Below are 19,672 nucleotides of genomic sequence, written 5' to 3' on the forward strand. Positions count from 1 at the left end.
ATTGTTGCGTTTCTAACATAATTCTCGGTTGATTTTTTAGAAGGTTGTATGAGCAAGTGACAGTTTTTCTTTGTTTACATTCTCTTCTTTTATTTACCACACGGTTTTCATATTTATCACTCAACTCTTTGTATGAAATGGTACCCGAAACCTTTCAAACAGAATTGTAAAATCCTAGACAAACTTTACAATCACGTCACAAAAATCGAAAGAGAAAATGAACAAAGAGAAATTGTCACTTGCTCATACGGCCATTTGAAAAATCAACCGAGAATTGTCAGATTGTAGGAGCATCGCAAGAATCGGAGTGGAACTATGAATCAGAGGCTGTATTTGAAGATGTTGAGAATGATTAGAGCGAATCCAGGGCTGTCAAATTATGATATACCCAAGAAATTGAATGTCTGCCAGAGCACATTTAGAATAATTCGTCCAGGACCGGTGAAACACGTTAAACCCAGGTGGGTAATTTTTCATACTGCGGAGATCGACCCACTATTTCGAAGTATTTCTCTATTCTAATGGAAATGATATGTATCCCTAAAAAGTGCAGTCGTTTTTTAATAAAATATTGATTCTATAAAATTTTTCATGAAACGCGTGAATTAGAAGTTTGAGGAGTTTTCGGTATTGAGTTTTAAAACAAAATTTCGCATCTTACGGTTTAACCTGGTTTCAAAATCACTGCCAATATTTGTATTCAATTCAAAGAACATTTAACCACGAACACTGAATCTATCGACATATAAGTTACGTTACTAATTCATTTATGAAAAAAGGAAATAACGAATTCCGTGTGTTGCTAAAACATTGCTTTTTGAAGGAAAAAAAACCCGCCAGCCCAGCTATAGCTTGGGAAGTGTTTTCCCCACTAGGATCCATTAAAAATTAAGGTTTATGGTATTCTGATTTGGAACGTGGCTAAATGAAGCAGTTAACCGGAAAAAATTAAGCAAGTTTTGATAATCATGATGTATGAACGCAAAATCAAAGTTCGTGAGATTAGATATGCTGAGATCGTTAGCACATGAACTGGAAGTTCTGTTACGATCTTGTACGAAAATCTGAGCATAAAAAAATCGTCTCCAAACGGATCTCGAACACGGCCGCTCATAATCAACAAAAGTCTGCCGCAATAAAATGGAATGCGTTGGCATGGAACAGTGGACGAAACATGGATCCACTATTTTCATCCGGAGTCATACCAGCATTCAGACTGGGAAAGTTATCTGAAAACGTAACAGGTAGCTGGAACAATCATGGCATAAGTTTTTTAGATGTTCGAGGTATAATTAACATCGACTATCTTGAACAGGAAAGTACCAACAAAAGTGATTCACCGTTAACCAAGACAATGAACTGTGCCATAAGTCAATGAAAACAATGACAAAATTAAACGAATTGGGTTGTGATCTGTTTCCTCATCCACCTTGTTCACAATTACCTAGCCCCAGCGATTGCTTGTCCTTTGCGGAAAATTTTTGGCTCGAATAAGACAGTCATCGCCGGAAAGGAAGCCGATGTTTAGACCAGTGACAAATCATTCTATAAGGATGGAATTGAAAAATTATGAAAAGTGCTAGAACGATTGTATGTCATTTGAAGATGATAATGTTGATGAATAAAAAATATGCCTGCACACGAAATTATGTTTTTCTGGTTAGTTCCTGGACTGTTTGAACGATGTGTTAGCAACTTTTACTTCTTTTCTGAACCACACAGAGTTCAAGTTTATTCGATACAGAATCTTGGTTTGTATGAGTGATTTTCTTAAAAGCGAACATACTCATTGAAATGCAGAAATTTAATGGAAACCGTGAACTTGTATGTATTTGTTAGAAGAAACCATGACAAAGATTTTCGTTACTAACTGAAGTTTCGATCACCAATTATCATATGGAAAATTAATTAAAAATGATTGACATATAGATGTTCAAAACCTGAGCACTGTTTGTACGGTTCTCAGTATTTTGAATTTGCACACCGGTATAGAAAGCAAAAACGTAGTCATCCGCCCTAATCTCTCGATCCCCGTTCCTGCATACCATCTTTATTGGAACTGTCAAGATCTTTGTTTTTGTCACTAACTTTTTCGCCCCCGTCTCTTCACCATCTAGATGGAAACTAAATAGATCTCTGTCGTATTTAAACATGCTGTTCCCACATCCCCTTTTTACCTCGTTTTCCATAATATTTACTTCTCTGTCATTCTCTTCAGTAACATCACTATCACCGACAACGGAGAACCGCTCCAGTCGATCACCAGGCTGCGGGCCACTCGCCGAGTCTTTGTAGCCTGATGATTTTTTCCGCGGACCCACACGGACTGAATAATGCGGCCAACATAGATATTTACCAACGCCATCTGGAAGACTCTCATGCTATATTCAATTCACCGGCCACTTCTGATCGCCACCAGAAAGTTGAATTTTCGAGAATCCGCGACCCCGATACGACATTACCTAATGATACTATTCTAGTTTTAAGTTAGTCGTTGATTAAGATTAGAAAATACCCTTGGCATCTTAGAGCTTAAGCAGTGTGCCTAAAAATTATATTATATTATTGAATAAAAAAAACGTAGTCCTACGTCAAAAGATTCTGAGTGATTTTCTTCATGTGAAGATAATCTTTTAGTAATTTAACTTTCACTTTTTACAAGAGGAGTTGACCTTAAACATCTGCCGGAAAATTCCGATGAAGGCCTTCTACTATTTACTATTCCGGCAAAGCTACCAAAAGTTGTTACTTTCTACTTGCTACTGCATTCTTCTTTTGCCCGTTTCGGAATGTAAAGAGTAAAAGACCTTTATCGGTATTTCCCGGTATCTTAGAGACCCGAGTGATTCGCATTGATGAGATGCTTAAGCTCGGCACCTTTGCTGGAAGGGAAAAGTTAAGTTACTAAAAGATTTCTTCCTGCTCAAATGACCCTGGTCACGTCTCACCTTTCTGCGGTATTTCTTCACATCCTCGCTCTACCATGAGAACTAGCATTCTATAATTTTGATTTTATTTATTATTCCGAATTACAATAAAAATATTCTTATTATTATGAATAATGCTAATATTCCCATTGTTTTTTGTTCGAAATTTCAAGTGGGTAATTACCCACCTTTGGAGTTTTCGAGTGGGTAGTGCTACCCACCGTACCCACCTGTTTCACCGGCCCTGGATTCGTCTGTAGGAAGGATTTCGCTCATTTCGGGCCAGTACGCAACCAACCCCAGTAGCACCAGTAACTTGTTCATAAAAATTAAAATAAAACAGATGCTGCATAATGGTCGCATGACAAACACGGCGAAACAAGTCGTATTATGATGGTGACAATGGAGTCAAAACAATGTTACGAATTGTCATCTCATCATACTAAGTTACAATAAGATCCAACGTAACTTTTCGGTATTCTAACTCTCACGACGTACTCACATTGATTGTTTTGAGTCGCCAACTGGTCACCGTAACAAAATGTGACAATAAAAAAGTGACACACTACAAGACAAAGTTAAGTAATGATTTCATATCGGTTTCCGTTTTCGTTGTGATGCAACAAAGAAATACAATTACAGTGTCGGTTGAAAGCTTCCGTACATTATCCCGGACAATAATATTAAATCAATAAGTAGAACAACTAGAAAATTCCTTCAGTTTAAAAATATTGGTTATAGTCAAATCTGCGCTTATTCGCAAATTTTCTGACGGTACATGTGCGAAGCAAACTTGTTTCGTTTTGGGAAGTACACTCTCTCTACCAAAGAAAATATTTCTACACCTTGTCACGGCAGTGTATGCATGGAAAAACTTATGCCAATGGCTACCATTATGACCAGGGAATGAAACATTAATTAAATTTTAAATAACTGCAATTTTTAATTATTGCGATTAGTCAACTGTTTTAATATTGGTATATGGAAAACTAATATTATTCAAAAAAAATTTCTATCTCAACATATTTTGACTTTTTAGTTGTAAACTTCATATGACGGGAATAAAAATATGAATATCATTTTGTATGTCGATGTTCTGAAACCCAAAATATCGAAGGCGCGCACGTTTTCAAAAAGTACAATGTTCAACTTCACCAGAAATATCGAATAGCACTTAGATTTTGAGTAGATATAGTGAATTTAAATAAGATTGAATTCTATATTTTAACTCTGATTATCGGATGCTAATTTGTGGTTGTAAATGTTGAATGGAAAAAAACATCAACAAATTGTAACTTGACAAAGCTTATATTTTCTGTTGCATTGTGACTGATGTGCGCGCTGAATCAAATCAAATCTTCGTTACTGAGAAGTTGTTTGGCAACCCGTGGTTAGTCGCACAAGCTCCGCCTCTTACGCTTTTCAGGTTACATAGCAGTTATAATGCACGTTGCAAAGTCTTCTAGTTGTTCCATGAATTTGTGTCATATAAGTTACTGTCATTGAAGTGTAATAACGTATGCTACTTGGGAAACCTGATACGTAAAAGGATGTTTTCTTGTGGACGTCGTCCCTAGGAAGATCAAATGTCGATAAATTCACTACAAATCTTATGATCTGACAAACTATTTGCATCTACAAACAAAAGAAACAGATTCTCGTAAGAAACAATACTACGGATTCGTAAATGTACAAGCAGAAGCGCCTGAAAAGTGTATGCTCACGACGACATTTTAAATTTTGGCCAGTCACTGCAGTAATGAATTGCTACAGTGCAATCGAGGCAATGGAGTGAAATTCTACGAAAAATACAATGAATTCACACAACAACCCTGAGTCCTTTCCAAATAAGTAATATTAGCAAATAGTCAAACAGAAAGTTAAGAAGAGTAGAAAGATGACTCGGTATGCGACAGCGACGATGAAACGGTGGAACAAAGTGACCATAGTGTCCGAAATATGATGCGTGGTATACGAACAAAAGTTCGAGATTTCATCAAAACCTAATCGGAAGTTCAACATAAACTGCTACGCACTGATGAGTCTAAGACGAAACGTAAACTTTTTTTCGCTATTTTTCCTTAAAAGTCCAAAAGCGACCTTCATTTTGCGTATTCAACATTGTTATTTGATTGGCATGGTCCAGATATTAAATGGCTCATACATTATCTGAGAAATACTTGTGGAAAATATATTCTGAAATGTTTTGAATTGTGAAACCACAATGATCCCAAGACGGGTATGAAGAAACCCTAAAGTTAGGCCCACAAGTGTCACTTATCTATGCCTCAATTTTACATCGCAGTTGTGATCATAATTTGGCATCGGATAGTGGAATATATTCGATGCACCCGAGCATTGCGCGTTATTCGTCGAATTGAAGCATAACACATGAAAGCTTCTGTTAATTAAACCACAAACTTACCTGGGTGGGTGTGAGATGTATTAAACTGGCTAAATGTTCCCGTTCGGGTGCCGACAGGTACTTTTGTTGCTTGAATCTTCGCTCCAACTCGTAAACCTGAAATAGAGAGAATGCGGAAAATCGAACGTTAATAAAATTTAAATTAAATTTCGATCGGATTTCAACCAGCAAGCGAGATACTGTACAATACGACTCGGGTGGAACGTGGCATCACGATCAAGAGCTGTATCATACCAATAATGGAGCAGTCTTTACAAGTAGAATAAACTTATTTCATTCCGTTCGTCCCGTGTATTGTCACTCGTTGTGGTATTTGTGTGTCAACAGGAACCTGCTATATCACAACCAATACCAATGTCTGCCTTTCCTATGGGGTAGTAACGTTTCTGGCTCCTTTCTTGCTATATTAGTTCGTTGATGAAACTTGGTATTCCATCTCAAGTGCTTTGTAAATAGATATTCCAAGCGAGTATATTTTTTTCGGACCAACTTTTTGTTTATATAAATGTTTCTTCGTCCCTCTAGCAATCACTCTTGCCTTCGGTTGTGCACAGGCAAAAGGATTCTCCCGGGATCGAACCAAGTAGCCATTTTCCGGCTAGAGAGAACCCTCTCAGCTACTGTAGACGGCGCTGTGCGTGTATGTAATGTTATTTTATTTATACTTCATGTAAAAATAATAATAATAATAACAATAATCCATTTTCCAACAAGTTCTTGGTTTCGCGTACACCAGCGGTGCATGGATACGGTGGTGAATATTATCCACAGTCGTCGTTCTACACAGTAGCGAACGGTTAGGTGCATCCGAAGTAGAGAAGCTAAATCGTCCCGGATGGATGCTGTGCAAATAAATCATCGTCATCTCCGCCGTCGTCATCATCATAAATAATGGAACACGGACAGGGCTGTGTGGTGGCAGTGCTTTCGAGACGACTGCACCCGACGGGAGTTGTCCCGGGAAACGAAAATTTCCATCATTGAGTGAGTGAACCCTCCATGAGATGAGAGAAGATTTACGAGGATTTAATTTGACCAAACATTATGACGAGCGATATGATGAACTGCTTGCAGAGGGAGGTGACCTATGAAATTTAATTCCATAATGAAACAATCTAAAATGTCAAGTAATTATTATGTATCATGGGGATTGAAACTAATTGAATTTTGATGAACTACTGTCGAGTTTTAGAACGATGATGATCATCGCAAGACATGAACGAGCAAACGAACGATTCGAGAAAGAGCAAACATACCTGCTAGGATTTTAAATTGTACTCAAGGTCATCGGTTTAAGTTTGCTTAGTCCGTAGGTTTTGAAGATGATGCATCTAACTGATGTCGTCTCACAACTTCGATTAATCAACCACCTTTCAACAACATCAGTATCTTGACTTCTGTGTATACAAAAACAAAGACCTGGCGACGGTCGTTGTGTTTTTAGTTCAAATATTTACTTCATTTTAATTTTAAGTGGATGTCACTTTAGATGGCTGTAGCGCGTGAAGAAATGAGGCTGCCGAAATGATGACAAATGGATGGTTTTGGAATCATCCTTCTTACGACTCGTCGACAAACATTGAATTTGATCTACAATCCACGTACGGCCGTTTCAGATAATCGCTGTTTAGGACAGACACAAATCCGTTTCACGAAATAGTCAGACTGTCGGGCCAAAACAGTATTCTGAATGAAATCCCGTATGAACGAAATGCTGATCATTGAATTCATACGGAATAAGAATTGCGTTTCATCGCAGCTTCACCATTTGGTTCAGATGTTCAAACTGTTTTTTAGAGTGAGATTAAGTAGCTCTATTTAATGCATTGGCACAAAAATCAAAATAAGGGCATTCGTTCCGAATTTCGCGTCTCTGTATAAGAAGTATTCTAAATCTTTCGCCGTATTTTTTTTTGTTATATTGCCTTAATATTGTTTATTTATTAAGGTAATTTACATAATAGTACATTTTTCGCGATAGCATCCATTGTACGTAAATATTTTACGTATTGCAAATATACTATAGTTTATTTTTATATATCGTGTTAGTATATTCGCATCCACATCCGCTGACAAACCGAGCATTAGTAATCATTTCACTATTACTGTAGCTTTGACCTGTTAAAACAAAATCCTCAGTAAATCTTTCGTTCAGTAGACTTTCGTTTATACTGATGCATTTTTTTAATTTCACTCAAACTGCTGATCTATTACCGTTTGAAGTTGACCTGGGGTATAAATGTAATCCACGAGAACGTTTAAGTTAGTGTTTTGTTGAGAGCGAAAAATACGAAAATAAGTAATATACATCTGCTAAGCCTATATTTGTCTTTAAAAAATACTCGCATTTTGTGCACACAAATACAACGGAATAAATACACTGTTTAGAGGGTTTGAACGACGACACGACCAGACACTCCAAAAAATCGGAATAATAAGTGTTCGTGAGCGATTTACCACCAGTTACCACAAATATAGCGACCCCTTGTTAATTATTGAAAATACTATTTCCAGCAACACTTTTCTGGTTGCTACAAGCTACCAAGCTACAAGCTACCAAGGAACCTATTTTGTAGCACAAATAAATAAAAACAAACTATTAAGTAGGTAAAGATTAACATTATTTATAAACGTTTAGAAATAGTAAAAAACTTTTTTTTTCTCAATAAGTAGTGCTCTGTAGTCATATCACGAATTCCCAAACGATTAAAAAAAAACGCATAAAAAAATCGCATGAAAAAACCGCATAGAAAAGACAGCATAAAAAAAACCTTAGTGTACTGCATTCTTAGAAAAATGAAATTAGAAAAAATGAAATTATGACTACATATAATTAAATTTTGCAATATATAAAACATGTTTGTAATAGAAACTGAGAGGTTAGAGCAAATAAAAAGTAACCAAGCAAGCAAGTTTAGTTTCTCTTTCGAATGTTGTGACACGATCACAAACATTTTCCGTATTATTCCAGTAATAACCAACATTCGAAAGTGGTAAAGTATAGAACATTCACATTGTAGTAAATTAGTTTAAAATTTTTAGTAACTTAGTTAAGAAATATGACCTATTAGGTAGACGAATTAAAGAGATGACTGAAAAAGTGTGTTATATCATAATATATTTCTAGAAAATTTTCAAATATTTATTCCAGTTGCCAAAATATTGAGAGGGTATGGCCACTCCAATAAATCTTTTAGAGGAACAAAAAGTGCTTTGCCTCCCCCCCATAGATTCCGCCCCTGACTCTTAGTAAATCTTAGTAAATCTAATGTATATTCTCGAAAATTATCTTACTGAACTTAACTAATTACAAATATTGCCATACCGGATATCGGTGTTGTTTGTAATATCAAATAGTATAACTTGAATTTCTGAAAAAAAAAAATAACATATTAGTTGTGATGTCTCAATGATGATCGGATCAATCTTCGATGGATCGTTGAGCCAATAAATTCAATGAATAAATATGTACCCTTCAGTGAAGAGAATCGCAAAGTGCGAGCACGCTTTTACGGACGAATGTATGTATTTATACTGGTCGGTATTCCAGCACAGAAGGTTCAAAATAATCACCAAAGTTTACGTAAAGCCGTGCTACCGTGTGCTACTGACCGTTTTCATAGATTTGTTGTCATTCCGTGCCAAGATTTGCTTTGTTTTTCCCTAAAACCTCGAATCAATATACTCGGCAGTCTTATCCAGTTGTTCGATGCCGTTTGTCGCTGTGGTGCCAGTTAGCTCGAGGACAAAAATGTAGTACAAATATTGAACCACCACCAGTGTTTGCAGAACGAACATGAAACATGCATAAAAGTATTTACAAATAAACCGAGAGACAGCAAAGAAGGTTATTCGAACCGGGATCGTGTCCCGGCATGGCCATCGCCAATGAGGCTTAATAGCCAGACGACCAGTTTCAGAAGCTCGTAGAGGAAAAGAAAATACTCACTCTGAAATTGAAATAAGCATTCTAGTCTGTATGGTGTATTGAGAAACTAATCGTGGAAAAAATGTTTTTGTTTTTGGCTAAATTACAATGCTCAAATGTGGGATTTACAAACTTGATATGGGATTGAAAATATGATGCCTCAAATACATCATGAGAATAATGAATAACACCATAAATTTTGGTAATTTTCACTGAATTTTTTTAGCATTAATCGAAACAGACATAAATGCTTGGACATATTTCATGTGGTTATATTTTTCGTTTTCGTTAGGGCTATCAAACTAGTCATTGCATAAGTCTTTGCTTTTTTATCATTTTCTTAACTTCGTTCATCATAATCGAATTCAGTACCTTCGATTCGATATTGCGAAGAAATTTCAAAACTAAATTTATGTGAAAAATGCGCAATACTCTTATGTCGTTTTCGCTTGAGAAAACTGAAACTGACCCAGGGTAGTTTCATCAAACAAACACTTCTCATCAAACCTGATATAAAAACCAGGTTCGAAACTGACTCGATTTTCAGTTTAACAACGTTGAACCTAGGTTCAAAACTGGCTTCAAACAAACAGTTTGACAGTTACCCGATCAGATGGTAATAACAAAATTATAACAACTGGAGTAATTTATTTCAGAAATATTTTGTAACATATTTTGAAATATTTTTGGCTGGTAATCTGTTAAAATAACAAAAATCATAAAAAAAGACTCTAGCGGGAACAAAATCGTAACAGATTTTGGAACGTTTGTATCACAATTATTATTGAATTTGATATAACTACAGAAGTCCAAAAGCCGAAATTTATAACAATAGTTGTAAAAAATAGATAGCAAATTTAACACAGAAAAACTATATCACAGCTAACTTTTAGGATCGTTTGAATCCAAAATTGTTGAATGATTTTTTTTTTATTAAATGAATAAAGTATTTAGTGATCTGATTTCTTCTTTTAGTTTTTTGAAATTCTGATCATTATATTTCGATATAAAGCAACGGAAGAATTAATTTTTTTAATTAATGAACTTCACCATGAGTCTTTCAAATGAAAATAAAACATCATAACTGATTTTGTTATTATATTGTTATCATAAGTTTTAACGTTCAACTTTTTTCATTCGTTAAATATCTCAAAATAACACAAATTGTTATACATATCAACTGTTTATATACTTGTGCTATGATTTTATTATGTAAATCTGATCGAGTAGAGTGGAAACTGGGTTAGGTTAGCCATCAAGCGAAAACGACATTAGTAAGCTACTCAAAAGTGGAAAATTAAAAAATTAAATTATTGGAAAAGCTCCGCGATTTGTGATGTAAACTATCTGTTTTTATAGCACTCTGTAATTCAGTTATCTATACAGTTCTCATAGTTATCTGGTTATGAGAATCACTATATTGTCCGTGATTTGTACTACAGGATATACGATATATTTACTCTTACTGAAATGATCGGTAACTGTAACAGCTTCACTTATCACGAATTTCTATGACGTATATGACGCTTATTTTTACTGGAATGGTTTGTGATCCTGCTGATTTTGCTATTCTTGGATTGTAAACTGCACAACTAGACAAAATCGTGTAAATATTTGAACATCAAAAATAATTCATTTCTACAGACATCATATTAACAAGAGCTCACACATTTCACGAACAATTCATTTGCAACATTCTTTTTTGCGAGCATGGCGCCCTCAAGCGAGTCCACATTGAATTTTGCACACACAAGTACGTGAAAGAAATGTCAAAACCGTGCGCGCGAAAATAGCAGCACCAATACCAGGCGCGTATACAGGGGGGTGTTTTAGGGGTTCAAACCCCCTCCGAAACTCAAAAAAGTATGATATTATGTAAACTCTTTTTTTCAAATAAGTAAAAAATAAAATGAATAATTTTCAACAAACGACTCCACAATAAAAAAATTTCAAATAATTATGTAAAAAGTTCCATTTGTATGGAAATTGATCAACATGTTCTGAAACACCCCCCGAAATTTTTTTCTGGGTACGCGCCTGACCAATACAATTGACATTTATTTATCTAGAAGCAATGCAAAAGCAATGCAATGCAATGATATAATGAAACTTGATATCGCTCCACGCTGACAGGGTCTTATATAACCCATATTTAATGCATTCTGACATATTTTCAACTGCTGAAATATTTAAGCTAGCTCAGCTACTTGGAAAATTGGGGTATGTTTGAAACATATTTAAACTATTCTAGTGAAATTTAGTAAATTTACGTTCTCCTGAATTGTGTCATATATGTATTTGTTTCATTTGTAAATTTCGTAATTTTCTACTGTGTGGTAATGCAAATAATTTTCAACTGAACATTCGATTGTTGGAATTTCGATAAAGAAAAGTACTAACATTTGTAATACATTTTAAGTGTGTAACATTTTATCATACTAACCTGTGCCTGTGTGAAAAGCACCCGTCGTTTCCGCCGCTGTGCCAGAGGAAACTGCATTGGTTTTGTGTCCGTTACGCTACACGCCGCTAGACTACCCATGTTGGACATCGCATGTCCCATCGAGCCACCCGCCGAACCTCCCATTAGCCGGGAAACTGCAAAGAAACGCAAAATGGAGTAAGATCAGTTAGTAGCTCTCCCGTACCGAAGCAGAATTTTACAAATAGTGTGGCTGTGAGATCACCCCAGTAGCACACTTCTCACGGGTCTTCCCGGATCGTGAACCGCACCGTGTAAGGGGATACTTGAAACTGTCAACCTTCGATTTTGCATTCTATACACCTATTCGGTCGGCAATAAACGGTAAAGCGAAGGGCAAAAATTTCCATATCCGCCATGTTTGCTTTGCACAGCAGCTGACGTTGTTAGAAGACTGGAAAACGTTATATAACTGTCATTGCAACAACCATGATGCGGGAGACTTGAGCTAAACGGTAATCATGTAAATAAAATGGGCTTCAGCTAGTGTGCATACCAACAGTAGTGGGGTGGTTGGTTTCGTAAAATTTGCATTATTATTTTTTCGAGTGTTTGGTAAACTTTGATTTTTATCGTTCATGTTCGTTCGCTCAGCCGGTGTTTCGTACATATTCTACGCTCAAAACAGCTGCCATGGCAAAATGAAATTAAATACGAACAGACGGATAAAAATCAGGTTCGGTAGATATGTGTACATAATTAACATTAATTCATTGTGCCGTCTTCCGGAATTTTTCAATATGAAACTTGCAGTTATACGAAAAATGCAAGAAGAGCGGATCGAGCTAAGACTGGAAGAAATATAATGACGGCTGACAGAAACGAGTAGGGTATGAAAAGAAATACATAGGTACCTACAACTGTTTACCACACAAGGAAATATGATTTATCACGATTCATGGTAAAACATCTTAGCAAAACAAGCGAGTATTCCATGGTAACATGCTAAATAGATTTCTTTGTTTGCCTTCGACAGCGGTGATCGTTTTTAGTTGATTGTAGAATGGTATAGGGCATGGAGCTACATTGGGCACTTGTTGATGTTCGATCGTGTTAAAACAAACGGTATCAGAAGTATTTGATTAAAGCTGAATAATGAAAGATTTATTTTTAAAAAACCTGTTTTAATCCACCTAGTGGTGTAATGATACCTTTCTCATATCAATCATACTATCATATATAATACTGCGATTCTTGAAAGAATAACCGAAATCGGTTTGTTTGACCGTCTACTGATAAAAACTATCAATTGGAAAAGATTTGAGGTCGATTTAGAATTTTTTTAAGGTTTTTCCCCATTTTCAGTGATGGTATACAATTTTTAACCTACTTTACCCTATATTTCCGGATCCGGAAGTCAGGTCCGCATGAAATTCAGGAATTACGTATGGGACCACAGGACCTTTCATTTGAATCTAAGTTTGTCTAAAATCGGTCGAGCCATCTAAAAGAAAAGTTAGAACACATATTTTCTTTTTTTTTCACATTTTACCCCATAACTCCCGAACCGGAAGTCGGATCCAAATAAAATTCAGGAATTTTGTATGGGACCTCAAGATCTTTCATTTGAATAAGTTTGTGAAAATCGGTTCAGCCATCTCTGAGAAAAGTTAGTGCACTTATTCTCACAATTTTTTGCACATTTTACCCCATAATTCCGGAACCGGAAGTCGGATCCAAATAATATTCAAGAATTTTGTATGGGGCCACAAGACTTTTCATTTGAATCTAAGTTTGTGAAAATCGGTTCAGCCATCTCCGAGAAAAGTTAGTGCAAAAAACGTTACATACACACATACGCACATACACACACATACAGACATTTTGCGTACTCGACGAACTGAGTCGAATGGTATATGACACTCGGCCCTCCGGGCCTCGGTCCAAAAGTCGGTTTTCACAGTGATTGCATAACCTTTCTATATGAGAAAGGCAAAAATGATAAATTCAATTCTCAAGATTATTTACATATGACATTCATGTGTAATATAAGTAAATTTTTTATTGTTCAATGTACTTTTTAGATTTAATTGCACAGTTTATAATATTTTGTTTATTTGACGCCTTCAATTCAATCATCAATCAATCATTGTACCGTTTTACAGTTTTCAGAACCGTTTACATGGGTATTTTCAATGTTTTAAAGAGGCATATCGGACGATTTCGATTCCGAAAGGTCATCTTGTGAATACTTTAATCATTTGGTTATTGTGCATCATGGCTTTATTGGTATGGATGTGCTCATTCCATCAAATGCCAAATTCGCGTTATACTCCTAGAAAAAAATCTCGGATATTTGTTCTTCATCCATTATGCTCTATTAAACAATATTATTGCTATCACTTGACAATCCAATCGTTGCAGTAAGATGCTGTTCATGAATTTCGGTATACATCTTCTTCGTGCATACGTTTCCACTGAGATGACGCTGTCTACCATTTATTTCGCTTACTTCCTCTGGAGCATCCATACTGGCTGCAACAAACTTGGTCAACTTCATGCAGACCGTTAAGTTTGCTCTGAAAATAACCTTTTGAAAAGTAAATTTATCGAGCGGGGAATGTCAGCGCAACGGTAAACAGTTTGCAAGTTTTGTTGGTAGTCGTGACAAGTCCAACAGATGACCACCGCAACTTTTGCGCAAGTTGTTTCTTTAGTCAACAACAGCCGCACAGACGGTGCTTTATGCGGTCGATCGCACAGATCGTCGTTATTCCGCTACCGTAACCAGCGTTGTGCAGCCGGGAGAAGTATGTACTGTAAAAATAGTGCCATGCCATGTGGATACGCATAAAGGTGCAGCGAAGTATTTGCTATAACGATACTGTCATGACCCTGCATTGATGGTAGGTATTAACATTTCCCATTAACCGTGTAGGAGCACAAACGAGACAGTAGCTTGTATTATTTGTGATAGCAGGTATATCAAACTTAGGAATCAATCACACTTTCTACACTCCGATATACAAGCTTCGTACCATGACATGGGTAGTTCTATCAGTAGTGTTAATGATACTGGTTCAGTCTCGCTGCACACTAAATTTCGTTATGTAATTTTTGCATCTTTCGACGAGTTTTGAACAGCCGAACTACCGAATATTTTGAATCTACTGACATATCACCACAAATAAACATTTGTTGTCAACATTACCTCAGTACGTCAGAGGTAAGCGAAACGTTATTTTTACTAAAGAAATCTTATACCGAGATTTGAACAGCTGAGATCGGTAATCCAATTTAAGTGTGTACTAACAGTTTATTTGAGCATCTAACTCACAAGTATTTCTAATGACTGTAGGATTATAGTAATCACCATGCGAACATGCTATTCATTTAAAATTGACACGAAATCTGTTGAAGTAGAAGATCAAACTACGCATTGAAATTAAGTACTAAAATTACCGTGTTTGCTTTACTGGTAGAAAATCAATCACTCTTGTCATAAGTTATCCATCAACGATTACCAAAGATATCTTCTAGTGAAACAATTCGACCGTCCCACGACAAAAGGGCCTAACTGCAAATGACAGTTTCTCTTTGTTTACTTTTTCTTTCACGATTTACCGAACTGATTTTATATTTGACGCTTTACTCTTCGCAAAACTTTCAAGGTAAAACTACAAGCTTTCGATTTATATTGGAAACTTTAATGAATTGGCAATAATGGCTCCGTAATAATCAAAAGAGAGAGTAAACAAAGAGAGGCTCTTATTTGCAGTTAGGCCTTTTGTCGTGGGACTATCGAACTGTTCGATTTTGATCTCTTAGAATCAAATATGAATCATTATTTTTTAAATATCCCAAGAGCTTAGAATAGAAAAATCTTTTGAAAAATCCAACCAGTGTCAGATGAAGCAATAGATGAATAAAATAGCCAATATAAAACATGCAGGAAAGTATTGTCCCGGGTTGGCGTTCAATGCATAGGGCGCTGGTCTTACAAACCAGTTGTCGTATGTTCGAGCCCCGACTTGGAAGGATTCGTAGTGTCAGTAGAATCGTAGCACTAGCCATGCAATGGTTCTGTACACTCTGAATCGGCTGCGAAGTCTGTTGAAACAGAAGGTCAAATTCCACTACAGGAATGTAATACCAAGGCTTTAGGAAAGTATATGCTTGAGACACAATCAATCTCAAATGTTACTACACATCATCAGCTGTAGCAGTTGTATCAGAACCTTTTTCGCTTCCAATGTAGCCAAAATTTCGAATTATCGACGTTTAATTCATCCCAAGATGCAGGCATACCAGGGCTAACCTGAATGCATTTGATCGTTATTTAGAAATATGAGAAAAATGAACCCTCAAAGATGAGTTCTTCTTCATCACGACAATATTTGTCCCACACATCACGTTAAAAAATGACTTTTTGAACGTTCAAATCGTCGTATAGACTCTGATTCAGACTCGAATGAAAAACTCCCGTACGTCAAAAACAACGCGGTTTTTTTACGTCAAAAACAAAATGCGTTGTAAACGTCGACGCCAGAATAAGCAACTGACGCGTCCAAAACGCATGTATTTTTGTTACCTACTTCGAAATGACACGCTTGAGAATTTCAGCAGACATGCATAAGATTTTTATTAAGCATAGTTTTCTTTAGTCAACAACAGCCGGTTCGTTAAGATCATTTTCAAATGTTACTATTTTTTTTGGATTAAGTAGCGTACTGAGCATTTTGTCAGCACTCTGTTCTAAAAATGAGTGTTTGGTGTTGAACATATCGATCGTCACTCTTGATAGTAAACTTAAATTTTTGAAGTACAAACATATTACTTTTGAATATGGAAATATACACGGATCGAATATAAATTGAACTGCTTCTGTAACAAGCAATTCACATAATTTTTGTGTTTTATACACTTTTTTTTCAATTTGTTTATTTCAGATGTCATAATCTTAATCTACACGGAAAAAATTAAATTTACACGACATGTGAAATAACCCCTTAACGCTCATGGAGAAATATTTTTCACTTGGTTATCGATTCTTCAATTATTATTATTACTGAGAAATCGAAGTGAGTTCCGTTTTTGGAGCTTTTCTTCACTATTATCGGTGCTTTCGGAAGCAGAAACCGGGGACTAAGGAGTGTATCAAAAATAAGCTATCCATATACATTTGTATTGTACGCATGTATTTGTGATGGTTTTTTATGCTCAGATCGCAGCATGCTTTGCGTTTGGCTGTCAGCTTTCGATTCTTCACTTGTTTGTGCGGTTGAAATGTTGCGTTTACAAAATGTCGCGTATTGAAAAGGAAGTGGAATTAAAGTTCTGGACACATGGCTAAGTGAGAAGGGTATTACTATGCGAAAATTGGCGAAGCGGTTTGGAATTCATCATGCCAGTGTTAAAAACATAATTAATAAGTTTTGGGAACATTATTCTTAGGATGACCAGGAAGAGGCAGAAACCCCGATTCTTCCAACCTGAAACTGGACCAGAAAGTTGTATCTCTAATCATGAAGAACAAATCAATGTCAATACGTGATTTTGCCAAAATAGCAGGAACGAGTGTCGGAATGGTCCAGCGAATCAAGAGGCGAAATCACCTGAAGACCTACAAGAAGCAGAAAATCTCGGAACAAAGTGTAAAACAGAAGAACCAAGCAGCAACATGGGCCCGGAAATTCTATTCGCGTCTTTTGCAGGGTCCGGATGCATGCGTTTTGATGGATGATGAGACTTATGTAAAAGAGGACTCAAAAACCCTTCCAGGTCCACAATACTTTACTGTCGTCGTTGGGGAGGATGTGAGCGATGCGGACAGGTCGATTCAAGTGGAGAAACTCGGTCGAAAAGTACTGGTATGGCAAGCAATATGTTCCTGTGGTTTGAAGTCAACGATTTTTTACACTACCGGAACTATAAATGCAGAAATCTATCGATCTGAGTGTTTCCAGAAAAGATTGCTGCCTTTATATAAGAAGTACACCTCCTCTTTTTTGGCCGGATTTAGCGTCAGCTCACTATGACAAAATCACTCTCAATTGGCTTGCGGAAAAGGGTATACATTTCGTTGAGAAAAATATCAATCCACCAAATTGGCCTCAGCTTCGACCCATCGAACGTTACTGGGCAATCGTGAAGCGGGTCTTCAAGAGGACTGGTTAGGCAGCTGGGAACATGCAGGAGTTCAAAAAAATTGGGCTCAAGCGTCCAAAAAATGCGATGCAACACTTGTCCGGAACTTGATGAAGAGCGTTCGATCAAAAGTTCGAAAACTCGTGAAGGAATAACTTAAATTTCATCCGGTTTTCTTTATGCTCAAGTTTAACCTCGTACAATAAAGGATCAATTTTTAGTTTGAATAAAATATCTTTTTTTTATCATAATTTGAAAGAAAAATTTGTGGATAGCTTATTTTCGATACACTCCTTAGGAGTCCCAAAGTTATTTTTCTATATTCACCAACTAACAGTATCTGCCAACTAGATGAATTTAACAGTAAGTTTTATGGAAATGTGCACTTTGTTTCGCCATCGCTTGTGAAAAAAAATACTCATGAGATTGAAAAGTTTCACGAATCGCACTGTAATACCGGAACCGGGAGTCGGATTTGAATCAACTTTCGGGAACTTTTAAAAAAAATTTAAGATTTTTTTTTGCTTCTTAGTTGTGTGAAAACCGGTTAAGAAATTTCCGAGAAAATTGAGTGCGCATTTTTCCAAAAGGCTGCACATATTTCTTTGTAGTTCCGGAACCAGAAGTCGGAACTAAATTCAGGAAAATTGTATGTTCTGAAAATTTATGTAATAAATTACATAAAAAATAAAAAAAATTGAAAATATTTTATCTGTTTAGATACTTTGACACCGCTTCAGAAAAATTAAATAATTTTATATTTATGCTACTTTCTAGTGATCTTATAGTTGGTAAAGGCTGAGATCCACTGAAAAATTGATAGTATACACAGATAAAAATAATGAAATTTACATGCCATGTAATTCAATGATATTTTGAAACAGACATCAATTGAATCAACAATACGATTAAAAACCATCATCGATGTAAAAGTAAATTAGAATGCCTTGATTTTTCAAAGCATTATACAACATTTTTTTCAATTTACGGTTAGTTTGGCTTTTAAAGTAAATTGAAAAGTAAAGACCTAAGAAGTAACTTTAAATTCAATTCCCTGCTCCAAACATGTGCATGAAAATAGATGTAATAATTTTATCTGTGTGTATCATTTTCTTTCGGATCGTACACAGAGAGAAATAATGAAACTTACACGACACGTAAATCAATAGTAACATGGAATAGACATGGATTGAATCGAAATTTCGATTGGAAACCATCATCGATGCAAAACTAAATTGGATTGCATTGAATTTTCAATGAATAGAGCGGTTTCTTTCAATCAATGCTTAGTTTTGCGATTAAATTATATTGAAACGAACATGCTTGTAAACTAAATTTATGTTTAGTGACCTGCTTCAAAAAATGTGCATGAAAAAATAGATGTAAATTCACAAAATATTTTTATCTGTGTAGGATACACTAATGTAATTATCAGTTCAATTATAAGAGAAAATGTGATTGCCATTTTTATCCCTACATAGTTACCTCCGGAATCGGTCTCCAAGGACAGATTTTATTTTGAAAAACTAATGTATTATGCAATATGAATTAAATTAAAATTGTTAGGATTTGAGTTACCTGTTCAGTGATGTTGATACATGATTTGTTGACTACCATTAAGACATTATTTGCTTCTGCAATAATGTATGTTTTTTTTAGGAAATAGTAAACCTACTTGTAAAGGAAAGGTGGAAAGGTACTCAGGAACTAATTTACTAATTAATTCAATAAAGTGAATCGATTCAATTGAAGATTGCATCGATTTTTGCGGTATTTGCTTATCATATGATGTGGCATTACTTCTAATGGCTCTTCAAGATAAT

General features: G+C 35.8%; 1 protein-coding gene across 3 annotated transcripts in view; it reads right to left on the reverse strand.

The window, feature by feature from the left end:
- LOC131440459 (homeobox protein Nkx-2.1) overlaps positions 1-19,672 on the reverse strand; it is a 67,383-nt gene that overhangs the window by 33,788 nt on the left and 13,923 nt on the right. For all 3 annotated transcript variants that reach the window (XM_058611749.1, XM_058611748.1, XM_058611750.1), the window contains exons 3-4: positions 11,724-11,878; positions 5,353-5,448 (exon numbers count right to left, since the gene is read on the reverse strand). In XM_058611749.1, the coding sequence (XP_058467732.1) occupies positions 5,353-5,448; positions 11,724-11,878 (251 nt within the window). The remainder of the gene's footprint in view (positions 1-5,352; positions 5,449-11,723; positions 11,879-19,672) is intronic.

This window comes from Malaya genurostris, chromosome 1 (assembly GCF_030247185.1).
Source record: "Malaya genurostris strain Urasoe2022 chromosome 1, Malgen_1.1, whole genome shotgun sequence".
Classification (NCBI taxonomy): domain Eukaryota; kingdom Metazoa; phylum Arthropoda; class Insecta; order Diptera; family Culicidae; genus Malaya; species Malaya genurostris.